We start from the raw sequence: 27,664 nt of genomic DNA on the forward strand, positions 1-27,664 counted from the left end.
GGAAGGTACTCCCTAGACTGCAATTTCCAACTCTTAAATCCTCTGCTGAAATATTGTATAACGCTGGGAGTGCTATGTCCTGTCTCACCAAGTGTATCTGGCATGAAGAGATAGGTGAGGCTTACTGTAACAGGCCTTGGATTCCCAAAGATGAAGAGTTCAGTATTTTGTTTAAAGTTTTTGAAATGAACCCTGAACTAGCCAGCTTCCTAACTAGTTTCTCAGCTCTTCACAAGAGGGCAAGGGTGAGAGACAGGAGAAAACTGCAGATAGATCTCCAAATGGCTAAAAACCCAAGTAAGCAAGGTTCTCTCTCTCACTTTGTGGACTAAAGAAGGATCATTGCCGGAATGGCTTGCACCCAAGCAGTTAGCAGAGACACACTCCCCTCACGGCTGATATTTCATTTGATGGAATCTGGCATGTTTCAGTTCTTATTTTCTTATTCTAATTGTCATGCCTCTTGTCCATACTTCAATGATTCCATTTTGAATTTGGTTCATCCATTAAAGCCATTGGGTGGAATTTTCCCGTCCTACCCGCCACGGGAATTGTAGTGGGTGGGACATGGACCATGCAAAGGTGCATTGACCTCGGGTGGGATTTTCTGGTCTTGGGGCGAGGGCAGCCGGAAAATCCCACCCATAGAGTTTTACAGCATGAAAGAGGCCCTTCGGTCCATAATGTCTGTGCCAGCCATCAAGCATCTTTCTGTTCTAACCCCATTTTTCAGCACTTCAAGTTCTCATCTAAATAGTGGGGTCATCAGCAGGGTACACGATGGACGGGATTTTCTGGCTCTTCACACCAGTGGAATTTTCCAGTCCCGCCAAAGGTGATCCCTGTGGCAGGTTCCCCAGTGGCAGGGGGTGTGAGCCACGCAAAATGACATAGGCATTGGCAAGACTAGATGATTCCGCTAGCGGCCAATGGCGAGTCACCTCTGCTGCCAGTAAACACGCCTTGGTGGAGGGGGTGAGGAAGGGGGGAGCTGGAATATCCTGCCCAATACAGTCAGTTAGCCAATCACCATTGAAACAACCCACGGCAACATTCAGGGGTCCAGATGTTACTGCCTTCCAAACTGAAAGAAGATGATAGTTGGAGAAACGAAAAGAAAAATAGATTTCAAAACACTAATTTCATTGGCAGCCCCTGCAATGAATACAAAATGTCACAAAAGAAAATTACCAAATCTTCAGTGTCCCGGGATGTAGTCCAAGCCTGAGCCCCTGAATGAGCCACACAAATTTCAGTTAACAACCTGTTGTCTGCTATTGATGGCCCTCTAAGTCATCTAAGAGATCATGGGTGCTGGCCCTGGAAGTATCCATCCCTGCCATGCTTCTTCCTACCCTGTTGACCATGTTTGAGAAAGGGGGAGCCTTCACACCCACAAGACTGAGCAGGAATTCCAGTACAAGGCACCAACACATCTGGATGCCAACCTGATTTCCAGCCCTTTTGGTATACTCTTGTTGAAGGTATGGTAGGAGTGTGCCTGTGACATCATGGAGTTTTGACCTCAGCACTGCTACATCATTTACAACATTACAACATTACAGCCTAAAGCAAACAATAAATTCCTGGTTCAAGTTCCACTCCAGGACTCAAGCATAAGAAACCTAGGCCAACACTCGGGTGCAGTACTGCAGAGCGACATTGTCAGAAGTATCAGCTTCCGGGTCCCATCGCCCCTCTCAAATGGACATAAAAGATTTCGTGGAACAATTTAAAAGTAGAGTGAGGGGAATTATCCCTGGTGTCCTCATCAATATACAGGAGCTTGCCTTGAGCAAATAGACTGTTGTGCTTTCTATATCTTTCTACATCAGGGTGGCACAGTGGTTAGCACTGCTGCCTCATAGCACCAGGGACCCGGGTTTGATTCCCAGTTTGGGTCACTGTGTGGAGTCTGCATGTTCTCTCTGTGTCTGCGTGGGTTTCCTGTGGGTGCTCCGGTTTCCTCCCACAGTCCGACAGATGTGCTGGCTAGGTGCATTGGCCATGCTAAATTCTCCCTCAGTGTACCCAAACAGACGCAGGAGTGTAGCGACGCGGGGATTTTCACAGTAACTTCATTGCAGTGTTAATGTAAGCCTACTTGTGACACTAATAAATAAATTGTAACAATGACTATACACTTCAAAAAATGCTTCATTGGCTATGAAATGCTTTGGCATAAGGAAAGTTACCGCACAAATAAAAGCCTTTCTTCATTGCCTTTGTCTAATACTTTCCCTACTGCATCGTAGGTTGTTTGGATCGTCACTGTCATTTTCACAGTGTTATTAGGGATGGATTTTGGACTGGCTGCCTCCATTGCATTCGCATTGCTTACCGTGATCTTCCAGACACAACTGTGAGTAATCTAGCCACATGTCCTTTCCCACCAATTGTACTTATATTTATTCCATTATGGCTTTTATTAGGATGTAATAAAATGTAAGAGAAAATTAAAGTAGGGCTCAGACTAATAGCAATTGTTTCCATTTATTTTCAGCCATCTCCAGCTGTATTTGGGGGAGGCAGTGGCGTAATGATATTGTCACTGGACTAGTAAACCAGTAGACCCAGGGAAGTTCTCTGTGGGACCCAGGTTCGAATCCCATCATGGCAGATGGTGAAAAATTGAATTCAATAAAAATCTGGATTTACAGTCTATGATGACCATGAAACCATTGTCAATTGTGGTTTAAAAAAAAACCCCATCTAGTTCACTAATGTTCATTAGGGAAGGAAATCTGTTACTTGGTCTGGCCTACAAGTGGCTCCAGACCCACAGTAATGTGGTTGACTCTTAAATGCCTTCTGAAATGACCTAACACTCAGTTCAGAGGCAATTAGGGATAGGCAAAAAATGCTGGCCCAGTCAGCGATGCCCAAATCCCCTGAACAAATTCAAAAAATTTAAGAAACCCTTCTAGCAGTCAGTAATAATTCTACCAAAAGACTGAGTTAATTTTGTGTAACATCACACTCTTCTTTTGCAGAACAGTGTGAAGTGGTGAAAGGAGTTTAACAGCCTGACGGGCCATAACATTAACACTTCTTTTATGGCAATTACTATAGGGTGGTTAGTTCTATGCAATGAGAAGGTGTTATCCCCAGCCTCTTCAATGTGCTGTGGATGTCAGTCCAGAATTCAGAGCTGGAAATGTTTAGAGACAGCATTCAAGCCCCACACCATTTGACTTAGTAGTAGGAATCCAAAGGCTTGCACCTCTGACGTTGCATCACTCCTCGAGCACTGCACCTAAGTCTCAACATAACTGACCTTCTCAAGTATCTGGAGTGGATTTTGAACCGACTGCCTCAGAAGTAAACCAGCCGCCATTAAACCTGAGGTCAGATTACACCAGTAGATTATGTCAGCAACATAATAAATAACATTGCACTTAATATATCAAGATCAACTTGGATAGAATTAGTACTTCCTTAACTATTAGCACTATTTTTACTTACAATGTACTTGGGCAACTTATTGTTGCCATTGTTGCTTCAAGACCTCAGCTACAATGTGTGATGGTAATTTGAGAAAATGTGGTGCTAGTCAAGCTTTGAGTCCAGAACCCACAATGTACTAGCACAATTTCAGAGAACAAAGGCAACTCAGGTAATTCTGGTGGTTTCAGTAAGAGATCTGACAATCCCCAGATCCAACTGAGCTGATTAAAACAGAAGGAATATCCTTGTTATCCTATTTAGTTACTTTAACATTTTCCAATTTGTATGTAACTTCTCACAGTTCCAGCTTTCTTTTTCAGACCCAAATATTCAATTCTGGGACAGGTTCCGAAGACTGATATCTACAGGGACGTCAAACAGTTTGATGAGGTAGTGTGGTGATCAGTATTGGCAATAACAATTTGAATGTTTGTTTGAGGGAAGAATGATTAAAGGATGGAATGCATAAGAATTGAGGAAATACTCACCAAAGGCAATGAGTGAGGAATCATAGAATTATAAAATCCCTACAGTGCAGAAGGAGTCCATTTGGCCCATCGAGTCTGCACCAACAACAATCCCACCCAGGCCCTATCTCTGTAACCCCACATATTTACCTCACTAATCCTCCTGACACTAAGGGGCAATTTAGCACGGCCAATCCACCTAACCTGCACATCTTTGGACTACGGAAGGAAACTGGGGCACCCGGAGGAAATCCACGCAGACACAGGGAGAACTTGCAAACTCCACACAAGCAGTCACCCGAGGCCAGAATCGAACCCGGGTCCCTGGCGCTGTGAGGCAGCAATGCTAATCACTTTGCCACCATGCCGTCCATAGGGAAAAATTGCAAAAGTCTGTAGCACATTAGAAAATATTTTCTGGTTCCTAAGTGGGGACTTAGAGCTGGAGAGTTGGGTGGCACTGACAGCTCGAACAATTCGTTTCACACTGAGGTGTACAGAGTAAAGGTTACATCTAACAAATAGGCAGGATTGTCCTGAGAGGAGTAAAGTTGCCATAGTCCCAGGTGACCATAGGCTGCTTTTCCTGGTGATGACTTAACCTGAGGATCGCAACACATCAGGCGAGGTGTATGGTTGAGAATGCGGGTCCTTTGTGTATCACCTCAGCAGGTACAGGAATTGAACCTGTGCTATTGGCATCACTCACCATCTGTCCAGCCAACTGAGATAAATCCTGAGCCCACACAGCCCCCTGAGAGGAGGACCAACCTTGGAGCAGTGGAGAATAGTATCAGGACCACGTTTGTGGGCAGAGACATGAGGAGTTGGAATTCTGTTTCTCAGAGTAGAGAACGTTAGTGGGTGATCTGTTTGAGGTGTTCAAAGGTTGATTGAGCAGGTGAGGAGAAGTTGATCCCATTGGCTGGAGAATCAGTAATCAGAGAGCACAGATTTCAGATAATTGGCAAAAAATCCAAGTGGTCGTGATCTGGAATGCACCCACCTGAAAATGTAATAATAATTTTCCAAAGGAAATTGGATAAATACTTGAAAGGGAGGAATTTGCAGTTATAGAGTCATGGAGTCACCATGGAAACAGGCCCTTCGGCCCAACTTGTCCAAGCCGCCCTTTTTTTTTAAACCTCTAAGCTAGTCAATGGGGGAAAGGCAAGTGAAATGGGACTAATTGGATAGCTCCATCGAATAGCCAGTACAGGAGTACAACTAGATGGCACTGAACATGATGGCCAGAATTTTACCGCCCCGCCCGCCACAGGAAGCGGAGTAGGCGAGGGCCGCCAATGGGTAGGTCCGTTGACCTTGGGCGGGATTTTACAGTTTTGGGATGAGCAAAGCTGTAAAATCCCGCTCTGTAATTTTTGTGGTCTAATCCACAGGTCCCTACTATCACCCAATTTCATTGATATTAACCTGTACCTGTTCCAGTTTTTCAACTAAAATTAACATTTGACTGAGTTTGTTTGGAGATGTGGCGATTGGATTGTGTCATTACCCTGTGCCCAGTCGAGTTGAGACAGACAGGATACAAATTTCATACTGTCGGCTCATATCATGATTGTCGCCACGCAGCCGAGGAGGAAGCATATTGCCGATTGGTAACACACTCAGCAGAGGGGCAAGGTTTGTGTGTGGCTAACATCTAGGAAGGTCTCATTCCCATTTGAGATCCAGATCAAGGGGGCATCGTTATACCAGATCCCAAGGCCACAATCGCCAATCCCAGTCCCATTCTCCTTCGTATCCTAAGAGAAGTCAGTCTCTCACTCCAATGAGATCCAAGTCCAGATCTCCAATTCCATTAAACAGGAAAGGCGTTCCCCGTCAAAACATTCTCGGAAGAGCCCAAGTCCTCGAGAAGACAATTGAAATGGAAAGGCTTTATGAATAGCAAAGCAACGGGGTCCTTATCATCTGATCATCTTTTAACCATGATGTGGAGATGCCGGTGTTGGACTGGGGTGGGCACAGTAAGGAGTCTCACAACACCAGGTTAAAGGCCAACAGGTTTATTTGGTAGCACGAGCCTTCGGAGAGTTGCCCCTTAACTCACCTGATAAAGGAGCAGTGCTCCGAAAACTCGTATTACCAAATAAACCTGTTGGACTTTATCCTGGTATTGTGAGACTTCTTATTGTGCCCACCTTTTAACCAACCCAGATGTTTTAGTGCCTTTTAGCATGCATGCGTTCCACAGAAATGTATTACCACTGTTCACTTAGCACAAGTAAATGTTATTAATTGAATGTTGTGAAACAAACTGTACAGCTTAATATAAAAGAAAATTACTGCGGATGCTGGCTTCAGAAACAAAAACAGAAAATGGTGGAAAATCTCAATAGGTCTGACAGCCTCTGTGGAGAGAGAATAGAGCTAATGTTTCAAGTGTGGATGGCCAACTGCTTTAATTCTTGGTAACCTGGTTTGGATTCCTTTTCAGGCAAAAGAAATTCCAGGAATCAAAATCTTCCAGTCATCTGCGACCGTGTACTTTGCCAATGCTGAGCTGTATGAAGAAGCGCTGAGGCAGATGGTAAGAAAATCGATTTGAAGATCCACTTTCGTTCATATTGTAGTCACGGGCGGAGAGAAGCTTCTGCCTTCCATTAAAACAAGGACAAACCTCTGTTTCCATTGTAGTGCAGTCTGCAGACAGACATTTCTCTGCAAATTCTCAACTTAAAACAGAAGAGGATCAAACTATGCCCACTTTGAAGTGACATTGGTTCATTGGAGAGCTTTCTGAGAATTGTGACAAGAATGATCCTTTGAGTTTTTTGTTCTAAAGAGAGGCTTGCAGGACTAAGACTAAGACAAGGTGAAGTTGCGATACAGGATGTAAATGCTGAGAAAAATGAATAATGTAGGTGTAGTGTGGGAACGTGGCAGCATATTGGTTATGTTATTTAGTAATACAGAATCCTGAACCAATGATCTAGAGCCATGAGGCTGTCAAAACCTGACCTGGGATCCCAATGTTGTGCCTGAACTGCGTCCCTCCTTTAAGATGTAAGTGGCCTACGGGAGGTGAGCTTGCCCCCCCTGATTAGAGGCACCTAGCACCTCCAGGACATTGGAGCTTCTGCCTGGCACCAGTAGCAATGGCAAGCAGCCGCCATGTTGGGAGCTATTTACAGCAGGCAGCATCTGGGAAGGCTCAGGCAGTGGAACAAAGCAGACAGCAGCTTTGCACGATAAGGTAAGAATCAACCCTTATGCCGGAGATAGTAGACCCTGCAGATTTGTTTCCTAGACAACTGAGAAGAATTTTATCTGGACCCCCATGGTACACCCGATAGCTGCGTATTATTGTGCACAACGCTATTTGAGCTCGCCGGAAAATAACATTGAGGATTGCACTTGGGAACAGATCTTTGACATTTCAAACTGTCCCAGAGGCAACAGGATCCCAAGACAATGGGCAGGATTTCCCGCACACTCCGCAGCATGCTTCACAGTGGCGGAAGCAGCCTGCCGTTGGCTGGTGGCAGGATCTTGTGTTCCCGCTGCTGTTAACGGGATTGCCCATTGAATGCACCCCTCCACCCCCCGCCATTAGGAAACCTGCGGCGGGGGGGGGGGGGGTCTGCCATTGGTGGGACCATAGATCCTGTTGGTGGAATGAAGGAGACCTCTGGGACCATGATTTTCAAAGCCTGCACGCCTCATATCCCCTCCCTGTGACCCTTTAAAAATCCAGATCCTGAGTTCAAATCCCGCCATGGCAGCTGGAATGAAAGAAAGGCTATTATCGGTAATGGAGACCATGTAACTACCAGAGTGTCATTAACAACCCATCTCATTCTATAATGTTCTTTAGGCAAAAAATATGCCAAGGATTCCCTGGGCTACGTGACTCCAGATTCAAAGAAATGTGGTTGACTGCCCTCTGAAATCGCTTAGCTACCTTTTAGTTGTATTATTCAAGAAGCCAGAGGTTTAAGAGCAAGTAAAGATGGGCAAGAATGCTGGCTTTACCAGCGATACAAATGTCCAATGAATGAAAATTTTAAAATCTGCGTGCATATTATTTAATCTGGATTGAGGATGCCATAAATTAGAAATGAGAAAAATTTGCATGGTTCAGACATGAGTTAATGACTCGAGGCACATCATCCTCTTAATGAGTTAATTTACTCTCCTTAATGTGGTGTTTGTTATTTTAATTTGTAACAACTTACAAAAAATGAAGAACTTCAAAGTGCTTTCAACGGTCACCTTGTTCATTATTATTAATGGAAGCATTTCCAAGTTAAGAAAAACAGTCGGGGAATTTAATTACAGGTACAAAAGGTGGAATTCTCCCAACCAGTGCCAGTGGGTTCGATGGCGGGCATTGGGGGAGAATATGTTGGTAGGTCCAGAAATCGATGACATACCAATGTGAATTTGGTGTCCTTATCTGAGGAAGGATGTCCTCGCTATAGAGGGAGTACAGCAAAGGTTTTCCAGGCTGATTCCTGGGATGGCAGGTCTGTCATATGAGGAGAGACTAGAACAGTTAGGATTATATTCACTGGAGTTTAGAAGAGTGAGAGGGGATCTCATAGAAACTTATAAAATTTTAACAGGGTTAAATGGGGTAGATTCAGAAGAATGCCCCCGATTGTGGGGGTTGTCCAGAACTAGGGGTCATTGTTTGAGGATAAGGGGTGAACCTTTTAGGACTGAAGTGAGGAGAAATTTCTTCACCCAGACGGTGGTGAATGTGTGGAATTCACTACCACAGAAAGCAGTTGAGGCCAAAACGTTGTGTGATTTCAAGAAGAAATTAGATATAGCTCTTGGGGCTAAAGGGATCAAGGGGTATGGAGGGAAGGCAGGATCAGGATATTGAATTCGATAATCAGCCATGATCAAAATGAATGGTGGAGCAGGCACGAAGGGCGGAATGGCCTACTCCTGCTTCTAGTTTCTATGTTTCTAATTTACAGAGGGATCTTCCACTGGTGCCCGCCTTGGTGGTGGGAAAGCTGACCAGAGGCTGGCATGAACTTTATTTGCATCCCATTAATAAGGCCTGACCCCGCCCCTCCCCACACCAGATTCTCCACGATACCTGTGGGAGAACGTGTTGGCGTAAAGACATTTGGACCAACACGGTGTGAAGATGTCAGGACTCACCTGAATAATGCCTGGAACTACCTCCAGAGTTCAAGATAGAGGCAGCCCACAACCCTAGACCCTGCAATGAGTGGGGGGAGCATCTGCAGGTGGACTTTGCAGATTCAGTGCCCTGGAGGGGTTCCATCTTCCAGCCTCAGAGTGTTCCCGGAGATCTATCTTTGTTTTCAGGTGGTCTACCTTTTTTTTTTCAATCGTGGGTCAGTGGTGTTGAGCACCTTTTCAATATGGCACTTGACACCACGGGAGATTACGGGTGGGATTTTCCAGCTGTGCTCACCCCAAAGCCGGAAAATCCCACCAAAGGTCAATGGACATTTGCATGGTCCATGTTCCACCTGCTACAATTCCCGTGGCAGGCGGGATGGGAAAATTCCGCCCTACATTTCAATCAGGCCTTCCCCTGCCACTGAATATGGTGTAAAACACTCGGGTGCACAATTAATGAGACCGGGGCAGGAGGATTGGTGTGTTTCTCTGCCAGCCTCTGCAATGGAAACATTCCACGTTGCCATCCCCGTCGTGGCATTTTGTCTCAAAATGGGAGAATTCCACCCAAAGTCACAATAATATTGACAATAATTCATAATGTCAGCCTTAAGAAAACCACAATGAAATGGCACAAGAGTGACGCTGCTTAATTGCATGTTAGATGATAACTTTCCTTTGTGGGAGCCACCTTGCTTCTGCTCAATAGTTGAGTTGGACAGCACACAAATAATCTAAGATGCTGTGCCACCTCGAAACCCTGGTTCCCTCATTTCTGAAGCAGGACATAGATTGTGGTTTGAATCAATCCAGTTTGTGAGTCAGAACCTGATTTCCATCCAGTTTGGATTTTCCAGTGTACAGTGCGATAGTCCGCTTCTTTCTTTAGTCCAGATCTTCCCTCGGGCCTTCCCCTTGTTACATGGGGGTCAATGTCAGTTGATTGTCCTTCATATTAGCCATAATGTTTTGGAGGATTTGGCAGATGGTTTTATAGCTGGATGCTCCTCCTGCCACTAAACCTCCCCTTTTATCCAGACTGGGGACTGGTACCAATAGTTGGTGGCTTCTCTACCTGAGTGGCAGGGTTCTGCCATAGCCAACAAGTCCTGGAGTGGAACTCAGGCCCCAAACCAGCTCCCTTCCCTTTAACAATATGAAATACAATATAGATTGCGCATTAGCCATTCTTGGTTAATGTTATATTTGAACTGCTTGTGGTGACTGGCATGCATTCCTTTTGTATTAAACACTGATTCAAGTTCATGATTGCATTGGAAGTTGATCTCAGGTATGCAAATAATACTTATCCATGAGCATCACTAAGGATCAAATAGTAGCAATTAGTACAACAATGGGAATATGGGGTAGAATTTTAAGAATGGCAACTCTCTGAACTCCCACTGCCATTTAACACTCACTTGAGCGTTGATTAACATTGGGTAGGTGGGACTTCCATCTGCCCTTGGAAGGAATTCCTGCCCGTTAGAGCTTTTGGCCAATCAGGTTGGCTGACAGCTCTTCAACCTGCCCAAGTAGAGCGCTGCAGTGGCCAGAAACTGTACTGCAGCACTCTGCCGGGGATTAAGGCCCGAGATCTTTGAAAAGGTAATTTCCGGGGGTGGGAATGTACGGGACGCCCTGGGTGGAGGGGTCAGAAGGAAAGTAATTGTAGTATTGGGGGGGTAGGCTGTGAGGGAGAGAGTCCCGGAGTTCCAACATCCTGGGAGGGGAGGGTGCCCCAACTTTGAGGGAGCCTTCTTCCACCCAAGATTCCCACCCTATCTGCACCCGCTCTCACCAACCTAGAAATTGAGACTGGGTGGGATAAGGACCCTTAAGTGACCACTTAAGGGCCTTATCGATGAATGGATGGATTTCCTGCCCAAGGTCCTGCCTACCCAAACGTGAAATTGGGTCTGGATCTGGGCGGATGTGCTCCCAGTGAGAATCCCGTCCATTCAATTTTACACTCTTCCCCTGCCTCAGAACCTTACTTGTAAAATTCTGTCCCAGAAAAGTTGCACACCATCCTGACTCAGACATATTCCTTCATCGACGTGATGGGAAAAACGTTAGAAGATATTATTAAAGACATTATAACAGGGCACTGAAGAAATTCAAGATTAGGCAGAGTCCACATGGTTTTGTGAAAGGCAACTTGTGTTTAACCAATTTATTGCAGTTCTTTGAAGACATAACAAGTGCTGCAGATAAAGGGGAGCCAGTAGATGTGCTGCACTTAGATTTTCAGAAGGCATTTGATAAGGTGCCTCATCAAAGATTATTGCAGAAAATGAAAGCTCGTGGTGTAGGGGGTAACATATTGGCATGGATAGAAGATTGGTTCGCTAACAGGAAAGAGAATAGGCATAAATGGGTCATTTTCTGGTTGGCTGGTTTTGACGAATGGTGTGCCACAGGAATTGGAGGAAGGAGCCTCAACTCTTTACAATAAATGATTTGGATGAAGGGACTGATGGTTTGTTCCCTATGAAATATCACAGAGAGAACTTAACTTCCAAATGGTTCAAGGTGAAGGGCCAAGATCACCTTCTCAGGGCTCTAGGTGGGAAATAAATGCAGTGTTAATAATATTGTGTGTAAGGAGAAAATCTGAAAAGGTCAGTAAAGATTTTTAAACTATTAGACATTAAGACATTGACAGAACTACCAATACTGAGTTAAATGACTTTAAAACAGACTTAGAAGTAACAAGGAAGAAGTTTACACACGTATGATTTAAACAAGTGATTATGATTTAAAAACACATATGCTGATATTTTGAATGTATTAATGTATTTTTAATGTTTAGCGCAAAGCATCATGGTAAAGGGCATTAGGCCAAAGCCATGTTCTAAGGAAATATTGAAGCCTAGGGAATGTGCAAGTTTTATCAGTAGAGTTTCTATTGGAGAGAGCATTCAGAATACTTAATTAAATTTCATGAGTAGGGTTTATTCATTATCCCAATAAGATAGATGCATGCCCAGGCATGGAATCATGTGTTAATTTGGTTTGGCAGTGACATTTAGGGGAACTTATGGGAACTTTGAACTTTGTGGCTGGCATCTGATTACTAAAGGATACAGGACGTTAAGTTAGCCAAAAAGGGGGGGGGGGGATCTCCGGATTCTAAGGACTAATGAAATGCCATTATGCCAAAGGGTGAGATGCGATTGGCTAAAGTATATGACAGGTATTATTGTTGATTTATGTATATTGAAGATGATTGATTTAAAGCTAATAAAAGGTGGGAGTAATTGATAAGAAAATCCATAATTGATCTGTTTTGAATTGTATACATCAGATTTCATTGGAGAGGTCTTGCTGCTCTAACTCGGGAGCTGCCCTGACCCTTTGATGATTTCTCCGAGCGGCCGCTGGTCAAAATAGAGGTTCGATCTTTAAACTGAGACACTGGCTTTGTGAGTCTTGTATTGCCTGAAATTTCTGACGGTACATGGCCACCTCGAAAACCCCACCAACAGTGTGTCCAGAGATTACATTAAAAAAAAGACCTGTGCACCAGATTAACAATTTCTTCTGCAAATACCATACTTGCTAGCTTTAACAGTTTACGGTCTGTGTTAACATCCGATGTCAACAACGTAACTTATTTTGCTATGATTTGTCTGCAGTCTGGAGTTAATATCGGCAAGTTAATTTTGAAAAAGAAGAAAAAAATCACAAAACTCAAGCAACAGCTGAAAAAACAGGAGAAGAGAGACAAGAAAAAAGCCAAGAAAGAGCAAAAGGTAGAGATATTCCTGGGACAAACAAATGCTTCTCTCAATTCCTCTGCGCTGCTTTTCAGATTTATTTTCTTCAAATAATGTTTAATTATCTTCTCTGCAGTGCTCCGTTCTTAAATACCCATGAGAAACATCCACATTTTTATTATCGTGTTCTTCATAGGTAGCCAGGCCTGGGATTGGTTTGTGACTGCCTCCACCCAAAATAAGACATCGCATTCACTGTTCCTCAAATGGGAACATTCCCATTATAGATCCAAAGGTGTTCACTAAGCAGCTGATAGAATCTTCTTAGAATCTTACAGCACAGAAGAAAGTGATACAGCCAATCAACACTGCTTTCAAATGTTTTGCACAGTGCTCACTGTGAAAGCAATGTTCTATACGTAATCAAATATTTTTCGTATCGTAAGGAATACAGCGAAGTAACTTGTAGACATTAATAATATTACAATCAGACCCTGAGTGAGGTCCTCCACTTTGTTATGATTCCAAATTGTTATGCCCCTGGTGGAGAGGGATGAAATGGCTCCCCTTCTTTATCCCACCCATCCAGTTGGTCGCAATAAGGTTAATTTAAAAGGGATCCCTTCCTTTGCGGACACCTCTTCCCAGTCCAAACATACTTATGTTTAAAAGGAACCAATTTAACCAGGCTTTCTTGAGTCAAAGGCAGAGTGGGTTTATTAATAACTAAAATGCAAGAGAGAGAAAAATGCAACGCACATAAACACAGATTAGAAATGAGAAGTCAGCCTAAAAATAAAAATAAGAAGATACATGAATCAGTCTTTGGTCTATCCTTGAGGAGGAGATGGTGAAATGTTGCAGCCATTAAGTTGGGTCTTTGCAGTAGCACTGCCTTTGGCAGTCGAACCGTTGGTCTGGCGATTCTTGGTTCTGCAGTTTAGCTGAAAGGAGTTGTCCTGTTTCCTTTTTTGATTGTGGCTTTGCTGACTCGCTTCTAGTGATCAGAGAGAGGGACTTTTTACCTGCAAGCACAGGGATGTCGACTGGATATTCTTCAGCTGTGACCTTCACAGCACACACACTTGCAGAGTAGAACGAGAACACCGGACTAGCACACAGAGACCAAGGTTGCAGTTGGCTTTTACCTGTCTTCTTGTGTATTCCTGGAAGGGAATGATAATCAGCCTCCACCATCTCACAACCACAGAAGATCACAGTTCAGTTTTTGCATTGCATCTCTTCCTTTGAAGTGTCGCTGAGTAGGCCCTGACACTTTTAAAAATTGTGACATTCCATTCACTCTGGACTAGTTAGTCGAGTGCAATCCAAATCGGAATTTTCCAGCAAGTGGTTACTTTACAGTCTCAGCCAATGTTTGCCTGTATGTCCTTTTTAAAAAGAAACTGTCTTACTTAAAAGTTCAATATGTCTATAAGTAATTCAGGCAATGATCCATTGTCATGACATTAATTAGAAAAATTAATGATTCTATTGAATGAAGTCAGGTTTATTTCGTTTAGTTTTGTTTTTTGTTTAGTTTGTTTAGTGGCACAGTGGTTAGCACTGCTGCCTCACAGCGTCAGGGACCCGGGTTCAATTCCGGCTTTGGGTCACTGTCTGTGTGGAGCTTGCACATTCTCCCTGTGTCTGTATGGGTTTCCTCTGGGTGCTCCAGTTTCGTCCCACAGTTCAAAGATGTGCGGGTTAGGTTGATTGGCCACGCTAAATTGATCCTAATATCAGAGGGATTAGCGGGGTAAATGTGTGGGGTTACGGGAGTGGGGCCTGGATGGGATTGTGGTCGGTGCAGACTCGATGGGCCGAAAGGCCTCCTTCTGCACTGTAGGGATTCTATGATTCTATTTGAAAGATTAAAGGCGAATTTGGTAATCACAAGGCAGAAAGGGTCTGTGGTTTGGGTGTATATGGATACAAGGAAATGGATGATCAGATATGCTGAAGCTCCTTTACCTTCCTATCACCATGTGTTATTATCCCTTTGGAATAGTGAATGTTCTGTTATATGCTGCATGTTATTGCAATGTTGCTAAATTCAAACAAATTTAATCTCTCCAGATGCGAAAAGATTTGGAATCAGGAACAGATGGCCCAGCCACCGTCACCGAGAATGTTGGTAGTGACAATTCTATCAGCTTAGAAATGGATTCGGGCCTTGAGTCATCACCTAAAGTCAACAAGCCAGAGGAGCTTAGTCTGGAGTCCCTTGGTCTTCAAAAACCAGATGTTCATTCCCTCATTCTCGACTTTAGCCCGGTCAACTTCGTGGATAGCGTCTGCATCAAAATCTTGAGAAATGTAAGGCAGGCCTTGGCTTCATCCTACTTTGATTTTTATTGTTATCTTTGTGCTCATCAAAGTAAGAGGTGTCGGAAGGAATGATATTCTTCTTCACTCTTGCTGCCAATCACTTCACCAAGCACTCATGCCCAGTGTAGCAAGATAAATATAGTCTGAATTTTCTACCAGAGAAGCTAACCCTACAGGTTAACTTCCTTTACTTTGTCTCAGTAATGTGCTTTCACCTTGTTTCACAATAGAACACCCTACTGCAACACAGTGACATTTAATTTTCTGCTCCAACCGCCTTTGACAGTGTTAAAAATTAAGATCAGTTATGGTGCTATAAAACTGAACCCAGTAGGAATTGGATTCAAGGAAATGGCACAAGTTTAGTTCATTTCAGGTGAGCACAGCTGTCGGCATCACTGGGCCAGGTGTAAACCTAAGTCTCCGTTGTAACCCACAGTACTATCCACTTCCTGTCAGCATTTAGATCATGTTGAAAGTCATCCCCACCAAGTATGTCACACTCTGATAAGATTCACTATGGAGCAATAGGCTGCCTGGTACACTGTCTGAGTTGGCCACAAGTCAAAAAAGGGATACTGAGAGGAGACCGGGTGTTTTCCAGAGGTAGGCTGTGGATATTGCATGCAGAATCATTAGATTCTTGTGCTGTTGAGTCATGTTCAAATCATGGACCTGCACTCCCCGCATTCAGTCCCTGCTTGTCATGTCAAACAGCTTCTTCACTGCTGCCTTCAGACTTTTGAATGGACCTACCTCGCATTAAGCTCATCTTTCTCTACACCCCAGCCATGACTGTAACACTCCATTCTGCACTCTCTCCTTTCCTTCTCAATGAATAGTATAGCGCGCAAGAAACAATACTTTTCACTGAATACTAATACATGTGACAATAATAAATCAAATCAAATCAAATGATGGATCATCTTGTAGTTTCTTGGTGAACTGCAAAGATGCGTGGGTTAGGTACATTGGCCGTGCTAAAGTGCCCTTAGTGTCAGGGGAAGTAGCTAGGGTAAATGCAGGAGGTTATGGGGATAGGGCTTGGGTGGGATTGTGGTCGGTGCAGACTCGATGGGCCAGATGGCCTCCTTCTGCGCTGTAGAATTCAATGATTCTATGCATGAAGTGGTGAACGAGAACCTTAACCTCTCCCATTAGGGTTTCTTCTCCAACACCCAAGGATAATAATAAGAAGCATCATAGCACAAGAAAAATAAAGTTGGAGCAGGTCACAGTGTAGAATCTGGTCTGACAAGATCATTTTATTTTAATTATTGGATTTTGAGGAGAGAACAACTTGGTCAAATAAATTGTTTCTCAGGTAGAGTGAGATAGCTCTTTGGAACAACAAAGAGCTAAGTTGACAGGATGTGGATGCATGTCATGATGGCCCAGAGAGTGAGGTACAAATCTCACCTGAACTAGTATGGGAGACAATCTGAGACTCCAGTAGAAAGAACCAAGATTTTTGAAAGATTAAGTTTATTTATTTGTGTCACAAATAGGCTTACATTAAAACTGCAATTAAGTTACTGTGAAAATCCCCTAGTCGCCACACTTTGGCGCCTGTTCGGACACACTCAGGGAGAATTTAGCATGGCCAATTCACCTAACCTGCACGTCTTTGGACTGTGGGAGGAAACCAGAGCACCTGGAGGAAACCCACAGGGAGAACATGCGAACTCCACACAGTGACCCAAGCCGGGAATCGAACCTGGGTCCCTGGCGCTGTGAGGCAGCAGTGCTAACCACTGTGCCGCCAGGAAAGAATATGAAAGTAACTTCTAAAAAGACCTCTCCAGAAAAAAAACTTAATAAAGTACATTGATGAGGGTGCTTGAGTTCTAGCTGGGTTTTTTCATGGGACATGTCAGACATGTGTAGATATGTTTCTTCTGTAAGGTGATTTTCAAGTATTAATCTTTTGGGAGCAAGTGTTTTCAACTTGTGAGGCAGGAATGTTGATAAACTGAGATCCCTCAATACAGATATCTTTGATCCCTTAAATAAACAGAACAATTCCACAGGATCAAAGAATGCAGAACAGAAAGGGACCTTTGGTTGGACCGAATGTTCACTGGTTCGTCAAAGAGCAATCGAGTTAATCTCACTCCCAGTTCTTTTCTCCTAATCCCTGCAATGATTCTTCGCTTCATTTATCCAATTTCCTTTTGAAAGCTAACTAACAGATCTTTTTCTGGCCCCCCTATCAGACAGTGCCATCCGGATCCTAAACACTCATCATGTAAAGTAGTTTTTCCTGATGTCACCTCTGATTCTACTTTGCCAGTTATCTTAAGTTGATGCCATCTGGTTATTGGCGCTTCAGCCATGGAATCAATTTCTCTTTATTTACTCTATCTAAAACCTTCATGATTTTGAATACCTCTATGTGGCACAATGGTTAACACTGCTGCCTCATAGTATCAGGGACCTGGGTTCAATTCCGGCCTTGGGTGATGGTCTATGTGGAGTTTGCATGTTCTCCACGTGTCTGCGTGTGTTTCCTCTGGGTGCTCCAATTTCCTCCCACTGTCCAAAGGTGTGCAGGTTAGGTGGATTGGCCATGCGGAATTGTCCTTTAGAGTCCCAAGATGTGTAGATTAGGGGGATTAGAGGGATAAATATGTGGGGCTATGGGGATAGGGCCTGGGTGGGATGCTCTGTCGGAGAGTCAGTGCAAACTCGATGGACCAAATGGCCTTCTTCTGCACTGTAGGGATTCTATGATTCTATCAAGAGAGGAGAGAAAAGGGAGAGTGTTACATCTCCTGTGTGCATGGGGCGGTCTTTTATAACTTTAGCATAACTTCCTGGCCTGTGCATTTTGCACCTCTGTTGACAGGATCCTGTATCCTTTACTGAGCAGTTCATAAACCTGTCTTGCAATTCGGTGTTTTTATATTCCAGATTTTCCGGGATTTTAAGGAGGTTGAGGTTGATGTGTACCTGTCAGGATGTCACTGTAAGTATAACATGGACCATTTTAAATGCTTGTTTGTCTAACACGATATTGTGGTCCTATTACTGTGTGACCTCCTGCCTATAACTTTACAGATAAATGTGATGATAGACAGTATGAATAAATTACCTACCCACACTGCTCCTTTGCATGTTGGCTTAGCCGGCAAGCTGAATGTGGAAAGAAGTGATGGGATAACCTAACTCGCCCATCAGGAAACTGATGAAGTCAGAATGGTGCAATGCCATTTTACAACCTTTCCAATATAACTACACTGACTTCGCTGGAGAGTAAAATTGAGCAGGTAGTAAAAACAAGTTGCACCCAATCTCATCAGTTTCCCGATAGAACAGTTAGGTTAAAATTAACTCCACAGAATCCAGGAAAATCCTGGGTTCAATTGGTGCTGAGTTTGTGGATCTTAGCCAGTCAGCACTTGAAGCTGCCACAGTTATTATGGTTTGTAGGAGTTTACCTTTATATTGGCACATGGGATGACAGGATCGCGCCACCATGGACCTGATTTTGCGGAGTCTGTGGGAGGGCATCTAACTAAGAAGTTGCTTGCCACCACAAGTCCAAATCTCTGCGACCCCTACAGGGGTGCCCAGACTCATGTGTAGCGGGCCGATCCAGAATCTTTTGTTTTTGTTTGCCTTTTCTTAGGTGGTGCAGATCACATCCTAGTCGCAACTTCTGCTGCTCTCTCTGTAATCTGATCTCCAGTATGAGAGCAGGTTCCTTCTGGGAGAGGGTAGCAAGAGTTCCCAATGTGAGTTTTTTTCTGTATTCATTCATGAGACATGGGCGTCACTGGCTGGCCAGCGTTTATTGCCCATCCCTAGTCACCCTTGAGCTGAGTGGCTTGCTTAGCCATTTCAGAGCACAGTTGAGAGTCAACCACATTGTTGTGGATCTGTAGTCACATGTAGGCCAAACAGGGTAAGGACAGCAGATTTCCTTCCCGAAAGGACATTAGTGAACCAAATGGGTTTTTCTGACAATCAACAATAGTTTCATAGTCATCAGTAGATTCCTAATTCCAGATATTTTTTATTGAATTCAAATTCCACCATATGCCATGACGGGATTCGAACCCGGGTCCCCAGAACATTAGCTGAGTTTCTGGATTAATAATCTAGCAATAATACCACTATCCCTATCCGACATCCATTCCTGCTCAGGCCAAGCCTCCTTACAAGAATGCCTGCTGAGGCCCAAAATAAATGGGGACCCAAGATCCAGCTCTTTGTTGAAGTCCTGCAGAATTTCAACAGAAGTCAACGGAATGCATGAGCAAATTCATAAGATCATAAAATATAGGAGCAGAATTAAGCCATTCGGCCCATTGAGTCTGCCCTGCCATTCGATTATGGCTGATATAATTCTCATCCCCATTCTCCTGCCTTCTCCGCGTAACTTTTGATCCCCTTTTTGATCAAGAACCTTTCTATCTCTGTCTTAAAGACACTCAATGACCTGGTCTCCACAGCCCTCTGTGGCAATGAGTTCCACAGATTCACCACCCTCTGGCGGAAGAAATTCCTTCTCATCTCAGTTTTAAAGAAGCTCTGAGGTTGTGCCCTCAAGTTCTAGTCTCTCCCACTCGTGGAAACATCCTCTCCTCGTCCATTCTATCTAGGCCTTTGTAAATTTCAATTAGATCCCCACCTCATCCTCCCAAACTCCATCGAGTACAGGCCCAGACTCCTCAACCGCTCCTCATATGACAAACACTTCATTCTTGGGATCATTCTTGCGAACCTCCTCTGGACCTCCTCCAAGGCCAATGTCATCGAATTATATCTATACATATATGCATGTTGGTAGACTCATTCCAGGCTCAACTGTTGATCATATCCAAATTTTGCTTCTTTCAGGGGCTATTATTCAACAGTTTGAACAAGGAGGATTCTTTGGAAAAAACATCAGCAAATCACAACTTTTTACCACAGTGCACGATGCTGTCATGTACTGCATGACGAAAAATAATCCATCCACCGATCAGGCACTCTACATGGTCAGTCACCTTTGTATTTTGTCGCTATGTGGTTCTACTTTTTTATTCATAAGGGACCCTTTTACCAGGATTTAAACAGGTTTATGCTGGATAATCTTGAGTACAATGAACAAACTGCAGGCAAGCCTTATAGTGAGAGGGAACCATGTGTCCTACCCCTCACCACCCCCCACCCTCACAGAGTATTAAACTAGGGTTGCCAACAATGATTGAGTGTATTCCTGAAGGTTTCATCAGATGACTTGTACCCAAGCTTCAGATGTTTGTTGGCCAACACATCCATCCTTGTGTACTGCCTTCCCATGCCAATTGGAAAGCAAAAAGACACATTGTGCTTTCAGATGGACAAGTAACGCATCAATTCCACCTCGCATCCACCCTCTACAAATACCACCACCATGATTAAATCTTGACTCAAAAACAGTAAAGTAAGTCATAGAGTCGTACAGCGCAGAAAAGGCCCTTCGGCCTTCACTGGTAAACTGGTGAAGTGGATTATCTACCCATTGTAGGGTCAGACTGATCTTTAGTTTATTGAAGGGAATGGAAAGTAAATCCAGCACTGAGACAATAGGCAGGTTCTCCACGCTGCCAATTACTGCCCCATTAGTGAAATTTAAAATGTACCTCACTAACTTTGCATCTCCATCACAACTAGAATGACAGTGCAAAGCGGTTTCCCTCATTTAAGCAATCTCTCTCCAGTAGAACATGTGTTTGATCACGAGGGCAGGCTAAAAGATGAGCTGTCCTGCCTTCATGGGAGAGGTGCTAAGCCAAAGTCAGGGAGTGTCCATAGGAAGCGATGGTTTAAGAAAGGGTAACCCATGATTCACTCTGTCAGCTTGGTCCAGATCAGTTCATAGAATCATAGAATCCCTACAGCGCAGAATGAGGCCATTCAGCCCATCGAGTCTGCACCGACCACAATCCCACCCAGGCCTTATTCCCATAACCCCACATATTTACCCTGCTAATCCCCTTGACACTAGGGTCAATTTAGCATGGCCAATCAACCTAACCCACACATCTTTGGAAGCCAAAGCACCCGGAGGAAACCCATGCAGACACGGTGAGAACGTGCAAACTCCACACAAACAGTGACCCGAGGCCAGAATTGAATAGCAGATGATTGTGGAGTCAAGTCCCACGTCAGTGCATAATCTTGCCTGGCTCTTCAGTGCATTGCTGAGGCGGTGCGGTGCTGTTGGGGGGGTACCAGCTTTTAAATGAGGTGTTCAGGTGAGGTCTTGTCTGCTGGTGGTTTAAATGGATAGGAAAGATCCCATGGAGTAGCAAAGAAGAGCAAGGAGCTTTTCAGTGGTCAGACTAATATTCCTCCATCAACCATCATCACCAAGAATAAATTGATTGGTTATTGCTGCTGGTTGTGGGTACTTTCTACTTTGAAATTGATGTTGTGTTTACCTAACAACCCAGCGACTGTACTTCAAAAGCAATTCATTGGTTGTGAAGCACTGTAAGGTGACCTGAGAACACGGTTAACCTTTGCATGAATGGAAAAATGGTCCTTTTTCTCTTTCTCTTTTTCTGTTTCTTTAGCGTCATGTATTCCCGGGAAGTTGGCTCGACAGGGATCTGGCAGAAACCTGGGAGCAGGTTTACTGCTGTTCTGTTGGCAGCGGGATTGAAGGAAGGAGGAAGGAAAATGCTTTCGTAAACGTGCTATGTTGGAAGGGCTTACAGTGTTCCCAACTCCTGAGATTTTACCATAACATTCTGACCCTTTCTTCACAGAATGGAATCCCTGCACTGCCTCCCTCGCAGGATCAAGAGGAAGGAGCCACCCCTGCCAGTGTAAGCAACCTTTTTTATCTCATGTCTTCAATGCTTAATGTCAATTAATCTGAATTATCTTTGGGAAAGGCAGGCCAAGTCATTCCGCATCACCAGATTCTTGGCCAGCACTGCAAAGTTTGTCATGGATACAAAAGAGAAAAACCTGTTTAAATAAAACAGCCCAGATTTTACACTTCAGTGCTGCTGGCATGCGCTGTGAATGAGTCAGAAAGCTTCAGACTCACGACTTGTTGTCAGGTTGAAGATGATAGGCCGCATGATGTTGAACCTCCTGATTATCGGGCCAAGGTTACCCCAATTCAACGTGAACTAGCAGGCCAGGAAAGAAATCTCTGTCTATTAACTCTGGTATCTTACATCATCCAAATTGCCCGTTTGCAAAAATAGGAAGAGGGGAATATTCACCTTTTGACCCCGTAGAAGAAGGTGGGGCCCAGGAGCACAAGGGAAATCTGTGAGTCTGTGTCGGGTTTTAACCCCACAGGGTGTACGTAATGTCACTGACAGGCTCCCCACTCAAAGACAGTCTGACCAACAGGCTTGCCTGGCCTACAGTCGGGTGGGGGAACACTGAAGAAAAGGTCATAGGAGTGGCTAGGTCTGATCCCTGAACCAAGGCTGCAGAAGGAGGGAGAGGGTCTGATCCCAGGGGAAGGATCTCCAGTCTCCAGAGGAGCTGGTGGTATCCTGTCGCAGTGGGACTGGTCCAATCCAATCCTGAGGTAGGGGTGTGGGGTGGGGGACTTAGAGATTATAGGTCAGAGGCGATCAGAGATTCAAACAACACCTTTTTCTCATGCATTCCTGATGATTTGGTGTGATTTGACTTGATTTATTATTGTCACATGTATTGGGATACAGTGAAAAGTATTGTTTTTTGTGCACTATACAGACAGGGTGACACAGTGGTTAGCACTGCTGCCTCACAGCGCCAGGGACCCCAGTTCAATTCCAGCCTTGGGTCACTGTCTGTGTGGAGTTTGCACATTCTCCCCGTGTCTGCGTGGATTTCCTCCAAGTGCTCTGGTTTCCTCCCACAGTCCAAATACGTATGCGTTAGGTTGATTGGTCGTGCTAAATTGCCCATTAATGTCAGGGGGATTGGGAGAGTAAATATATAGGGTTACGGAAATAGGACAGGTCCTGGGTGAGATTGTTGTCGGTGAAGCCTTGATGGGCCAAATGGCCTCCTTCTGCACTGTATTCTATGAAAACATACCGATCATAGAGTATGTAGGGGAGAAGGAAAGGGGGTCCGGGTCCATAGGACTCTTAAATCGGCCTCGCAGGTGGAGGATGCGGTCAAGAAGGCGTACGGCGTACTGGCCTTCATTAATCGAGGGATTGAGTTTAGGAGTCGGGAGATAATGCTGCAGCTTTATAGGACCCTGGTTAGACCCCACTTGGAGTACTGCGCGCAGTTCTGGTCACCTCATTACAGGAAAGATGTTGAAGCCATTGAAAGGGTGCAGAGGAGATTTACAAGGATGTTGCCTGGATTGGGGGGCATGCCTTATGAGGATAGGTTGAGGGAGCTTGGTCTCTTCTCCCTGGAGAGACGAAGGATGAGAGGTGACCTGATAGAGGTTTACAAGATGTTGAGAGGTCTGGATAGGGTAGACTCTCAGAGGCTATTTCCAAGGGCTGAAATGGTTGCTACGAGAGGACACAGGTTTAAGGTGCTGGGGGGTAGGTACAGAGGAGATGTCAGGGGTAAGTTTTTCACTCAGAGGGTGGTGGGTGAGTGGAATCGGCTGACGTCGGTGGTGGTGGAGGCAAACTCGTTGGGGTCTTTTAAGAGACTTCTGGATGAGTACATGGGATTTAATGGGATTGAGAGCTATAGATAGGCCTAGAGGTGGGGATGTGATCGGCGCAACTTGTGGGCCGAAGGGCCTGTTTGTGCTGTGGCTTTCTATGTTCTATGTTCTATGAGAGTGTGGGGAATGTAGTGTTACAGTCATAGCTAGGGTGTAGAGAAAGACCAGCTTAATGCAAGGTAAGTCCATTCACAAGTCTGATGGCAGCCAGGTGCCAAATCTGTAAGAGATTGAAATAGAACATTATTAGAGAATTTATAAGAGTTAGAGTACAGTTTTAAAAGCATAGAACGAGAATAAAAGGTAGAATCAGAGGGTATGCTGGGGACAACTTGTAGGAAGTCGCCTCGTTCCTGCGCCATCTTGAATGAAGTGAGTGCAAGATAAAAAGTTTCAGCATCATGTTCAGCAATATACTTTCAGTTATTAGTTATACAAATATTCAACTTGAGGTGGGGCGCGTGGGGAGAGTGGGGGAGGGGTGGAGGTGAGGGCTGTTTCATGAACAGTCAAGGTTAATCCATCCAAGTAACAAGCTTTCTAATTGGATTGAGGAGGCACTGGTGCCTGGCAGGAATGTCAGAGTGGGTGGATCACACTCACATGCGATCACATGATGAAGCCTCCCATGGTGAAGAATACACCCAACCAGAGTTGGCAAACCTAAAATACACCAATTAAACCCTTGCTCCTGGAGGTAAAAAGAGAATGTTCTAAATAATTTTGAATCTGAACTAAAATCAAAACTAACTAAGAAATACGCAGCACCTTAAAAGAGAAAGGATCTGGGGGAAGATCTTTCTTCCTGGATACAACAGTAAGCTCTGAGCCTCAACAATGGGGTCATTGACTTCTCTGGAGAGTCCTCAGAAATGTAGCAGATCCCTAAGAACGGTATTCTGCTTACTTTCCCATTCTATCATTTTAGCATCTTTTTAAAATAAGTTTAATGTTTATTAGTGTCACAAGTAGGTTTACATTAACACTGCAATGAAGTTACTGTGAAAATCCTCTAGTCGCTACACTCTGGCACCTGTTCAGGTAGTGACAGAGAATTTAGCATGGCCAATGCACCTAACCAGCACATCTTTTGGACTGTGGGAGGAAACCAGAGCACCCGGAGGAAACAAACGCAGACACGGGGAGAATGTGCAGACTCTGCACAGACAGTGACCCAAGCCAGGAATCGAACTCAGATCTCTAGTACTGTGAGGCAACAGTGCTAACCACTGTGCTACTGTGCCTCCCTTCTATGTTCTGCTAAAAATCTAGCTTTTGAGAACGAGTGACGATACTTTGATGATCTGCTGCTATATTTTCCCTCAATAAAGTTCTTATACTGTTTAGTACATGCAATACTGTCACCTACTGGTACCTTTGATAGTAGTACTGATTAATTCAATATTACCCGATCTTGATATCAGAATAAATACCCTTGTAAATGGTCCACACCTGAAACCATTTCGAAAAAGGACTTGGGGTGAAATGAAACAAAAACAGGAAATGCTGGGGAAACTCAACAGATCTGACAGCATCTGTGGAGAGAGAATAGAGCCAACGTTTCGAGTCTGAATGACCCTTTGTCAGAGCTCTTTGCCATTATCTATGGGGTGAACTGAATGCTGATGAAGCCTCATTTGTCAACTCCAGACTTCACTTGCCCAATAGTCCCCTGGAAAAGCCCCCAACCTCCTCCCCATGTATTCAAAGCACTGCTGCCTGAACGCTCTCCTACAGAAGACCCATTGCGGCACGGTGGCACAGTGGTTAGCACTGCTGCCTCACAGCACCAGGGACCCGGGTTTGATTCCCGGCTTGGGTCACTGTCTGTGTGGAGTCTGCACATTCTCCCCGTGTCTGCGTGGGTTTCCTCCGGGTGCTCCGGTTTCCTCCCAATGTCTCAAAGACGTGCTGGTTAGGTGCACTGGCCGTGCTAAATTCTCCATCAGTGTACCCGAACAGGCGCCGGAGTGTGGCGACTAGGGGATTTTCACAGTAACTTCATTGCAGTGTTAATGTAAGCTGACTCGTGACACTAATAAATAAACTTTGAACATTAAAAAAAATCACCCATGACCCTGCCTTGCTGACATACTTTGGCTCCTGGTCCTTCAAAACCTCAAATACTGTTATTTCCTTCAACCCTATAACACTTCCCCACCTCTCCCAACACCCTCCCATTCCTGCACTACCACCTCCACCCACCCCCCCCCCCCCCTCCCCACCCACGGCACCCCCACCATTGTCCTCTCTCTTTATCAGAATCTAACCTCATCTTTATTCTCCCTTCCCATCAATGGCAATTGTGCCTTTGGCCATTCTCAGGCTTCCTCATAGAATATAGAGCCTCTACAGGACAGAAGAGGCAATTTGACCCATGGAGCCTGCACTGGCAACAATTCCTCCCAGACCTTATCTCCCTAATCCCACAGGTGGGATTTTATGGCCTCGCTCGACCCAAAAGCATAAAATCCCATCCGAGGTCAACCCACCTTCCCATGCTCTGCCCCTCACCCACTCCGATTCCCGTGGCGGGCGGGATGTTAAAATTCCGGCCCACGTATTTTACCCTACTAATCCCCCTGACACTAAGGGGCAATTTAGGTGGCCAATCCACCTAACCCGCACATCATTGGACTGTGAGAGGAAACCGGAGCACCTGGTTTCCTCCCACACTCCAAAGATGAGTGGGTTAGTTTGATTGGCCATGTTAAATTGACCCTAGTGTCAGGGGGATTAATAGGATAAATATGTGGGGTTATGGGAATAGGGCCTGGGTGGGATTGTGGTCGGTGCAGACTTGATGGGCCTAATGGCCTCCTTCTGCACTGTCGGGTTTCTATGATTCTCTGTAATCACTATTATTGGACGCAAAATGTGGCGGCCGATGCAGATCTGGGTGTCAAAAGAAAAAAAATGGAAATTAGAAATTGCAGGTCGATTTTCTTTTTTTTTGTCCCTTTTAGGCAGACGGCACCAGCTTTTAATTCTGGACGATGGTGCTGGGATATAAAATCCTTATCATTGTGAAGGAAGGCAGAAGAAAACAGCGCATCTAAGAACAAATGACACATTTTGACCTCTTCTTGTGTCCTGCATTGAAGAACGATGAGACAAGACATGAAGGAAACTATTAAAAAAACAACTTTCTCAACACGAATATTAACTAATTCCAGACTGTGTGTAAAACTATGAGGTGTGGAAGTTTCAAACACTTCAGGCCTGGCAGTCAAGACTGAGAGGATAACATCCTGTTTCTCCTTCGTTCTTCTATCCACCATTTCATTTCCTTTCCCTTTCAATCTTTCACCCAAATAAAATTGAATTGATTAGTCCTCTAGACATGGCCTGAAAGAAGGTTCTCTTTCTATCTTTGATTGTCCTTCTTCAGTCAGTATCTGCCTCACTCCAGTGCCCTCCCCACTCACATTGTTGCCATTGGGTGATGTGTTCTGGAGGGGGCAATATGGAAGCGGAAACGGGATTAAGGAGGATGATACTACCCAGTGTCTTTGGAATAAGCTTAAGAAACTATGGAAGTCCACTGTATAAGAAACGAGTCTTCCTGGAGCAGCCACTTTTCTTTGTCTGAGGCTACGGTCCCAAAGCTTCCTTAGAGCAGAGAAGAGAATACCTGAGGTGGAATTCTCCCAAAAAGGACTAAGTGCCATAACGGCAAGAAATCAGGAGCGCTCCGTGCCGGTCTCTCAGGCGTGCTCCGCACCGCACTCCTCCCACACTCAGTCACTTTTTTGGAGAGTTGGGAGTTCCACTCCAGTACTGTGGGGGCCCAGCTTCAGAGCTCTCAGGCGCCATTTCAAAAGGGTGCCCTGACATGTCCCCCATCATGACCTCTGACATGTCTGCTCATTGTCACCGCTTTCATGACCCCTCCCCGCCAGATCCCCTCTTCCTGCATAGACTCCTCCCCTGTCACA

At 44.7% G+C, this 27,664-nt stretch overlaps 1 protein-coding gene across 1 annotated transcript in view; it reads left to right on the forward strand.

The window, feature by feature from the left end:
- slc26a6.2 (solute carrier family 26 member 6, tandem duplicate 2) overlaps nucleotides 1-27,065 on the forward strand; it is a 98,769-nt gene extending 71,704 nt beyond the window's left edge. Inside the window, exons 13-21 of the mRNA XM_078209854.1 lie at nucleotides 2,256-2,362; nucleotides 3,768-3,837; nucleotides 6,376-6,468; nucleotides 12,689-12,805; nucleotides 14,849-15,088; nucleotides 18,014-18,068; nucleotides 19,946-20,085; nucleotides 21,844-21,903; nucleotides 26,693-27,065. Coding sequence (XP_078065980.1) covers nucleotides 2,256-2,362; nucleotides 3,768-3,837; nucleotides 6,376-6,468; nucleotides 12,689-12,805; nucleotides 14,849-15,088; nucleotides 18,014-18,068; nucleotides 19,946-20,085; nucleotides 21,844-21,903; nucleotides 26,693-26,713 — 903 coding nt within the window. The 3' untranslated portion in view covers nucleotides 26,714-27,065. The remainder of the gene's footprint in view (nucleotides 1-2,255; nucleotides 2,363-3,767; nucleotides 3,838-6,375; nucleotides 6,469-12,688; nucleotides 12,806-14,848; nucleotides 15,089-18,013; nucleotides 18,069-19,945; nucleotides 20,086-21,843; nucleotides 21,904-26,692) is intronic.
- The last annotated feature ends 599 nt before the right edge of the window (nucleotides 27,066-27,664 follow it).

This window comes from Mustelus asterias, chromosome 3, assembly GCF_964213995.1.
Source record: "Mustelus asterias chromosome 3, sMusAst1.hap1.1, whole genome shotgun sequence".
Taxonomy (NCBI): Eukaryota; Metazoa; Chordata; class Chondrichthyes; order Carcharhiniformes; family Triakidae; genus Mustelus; species Mustelus asterias.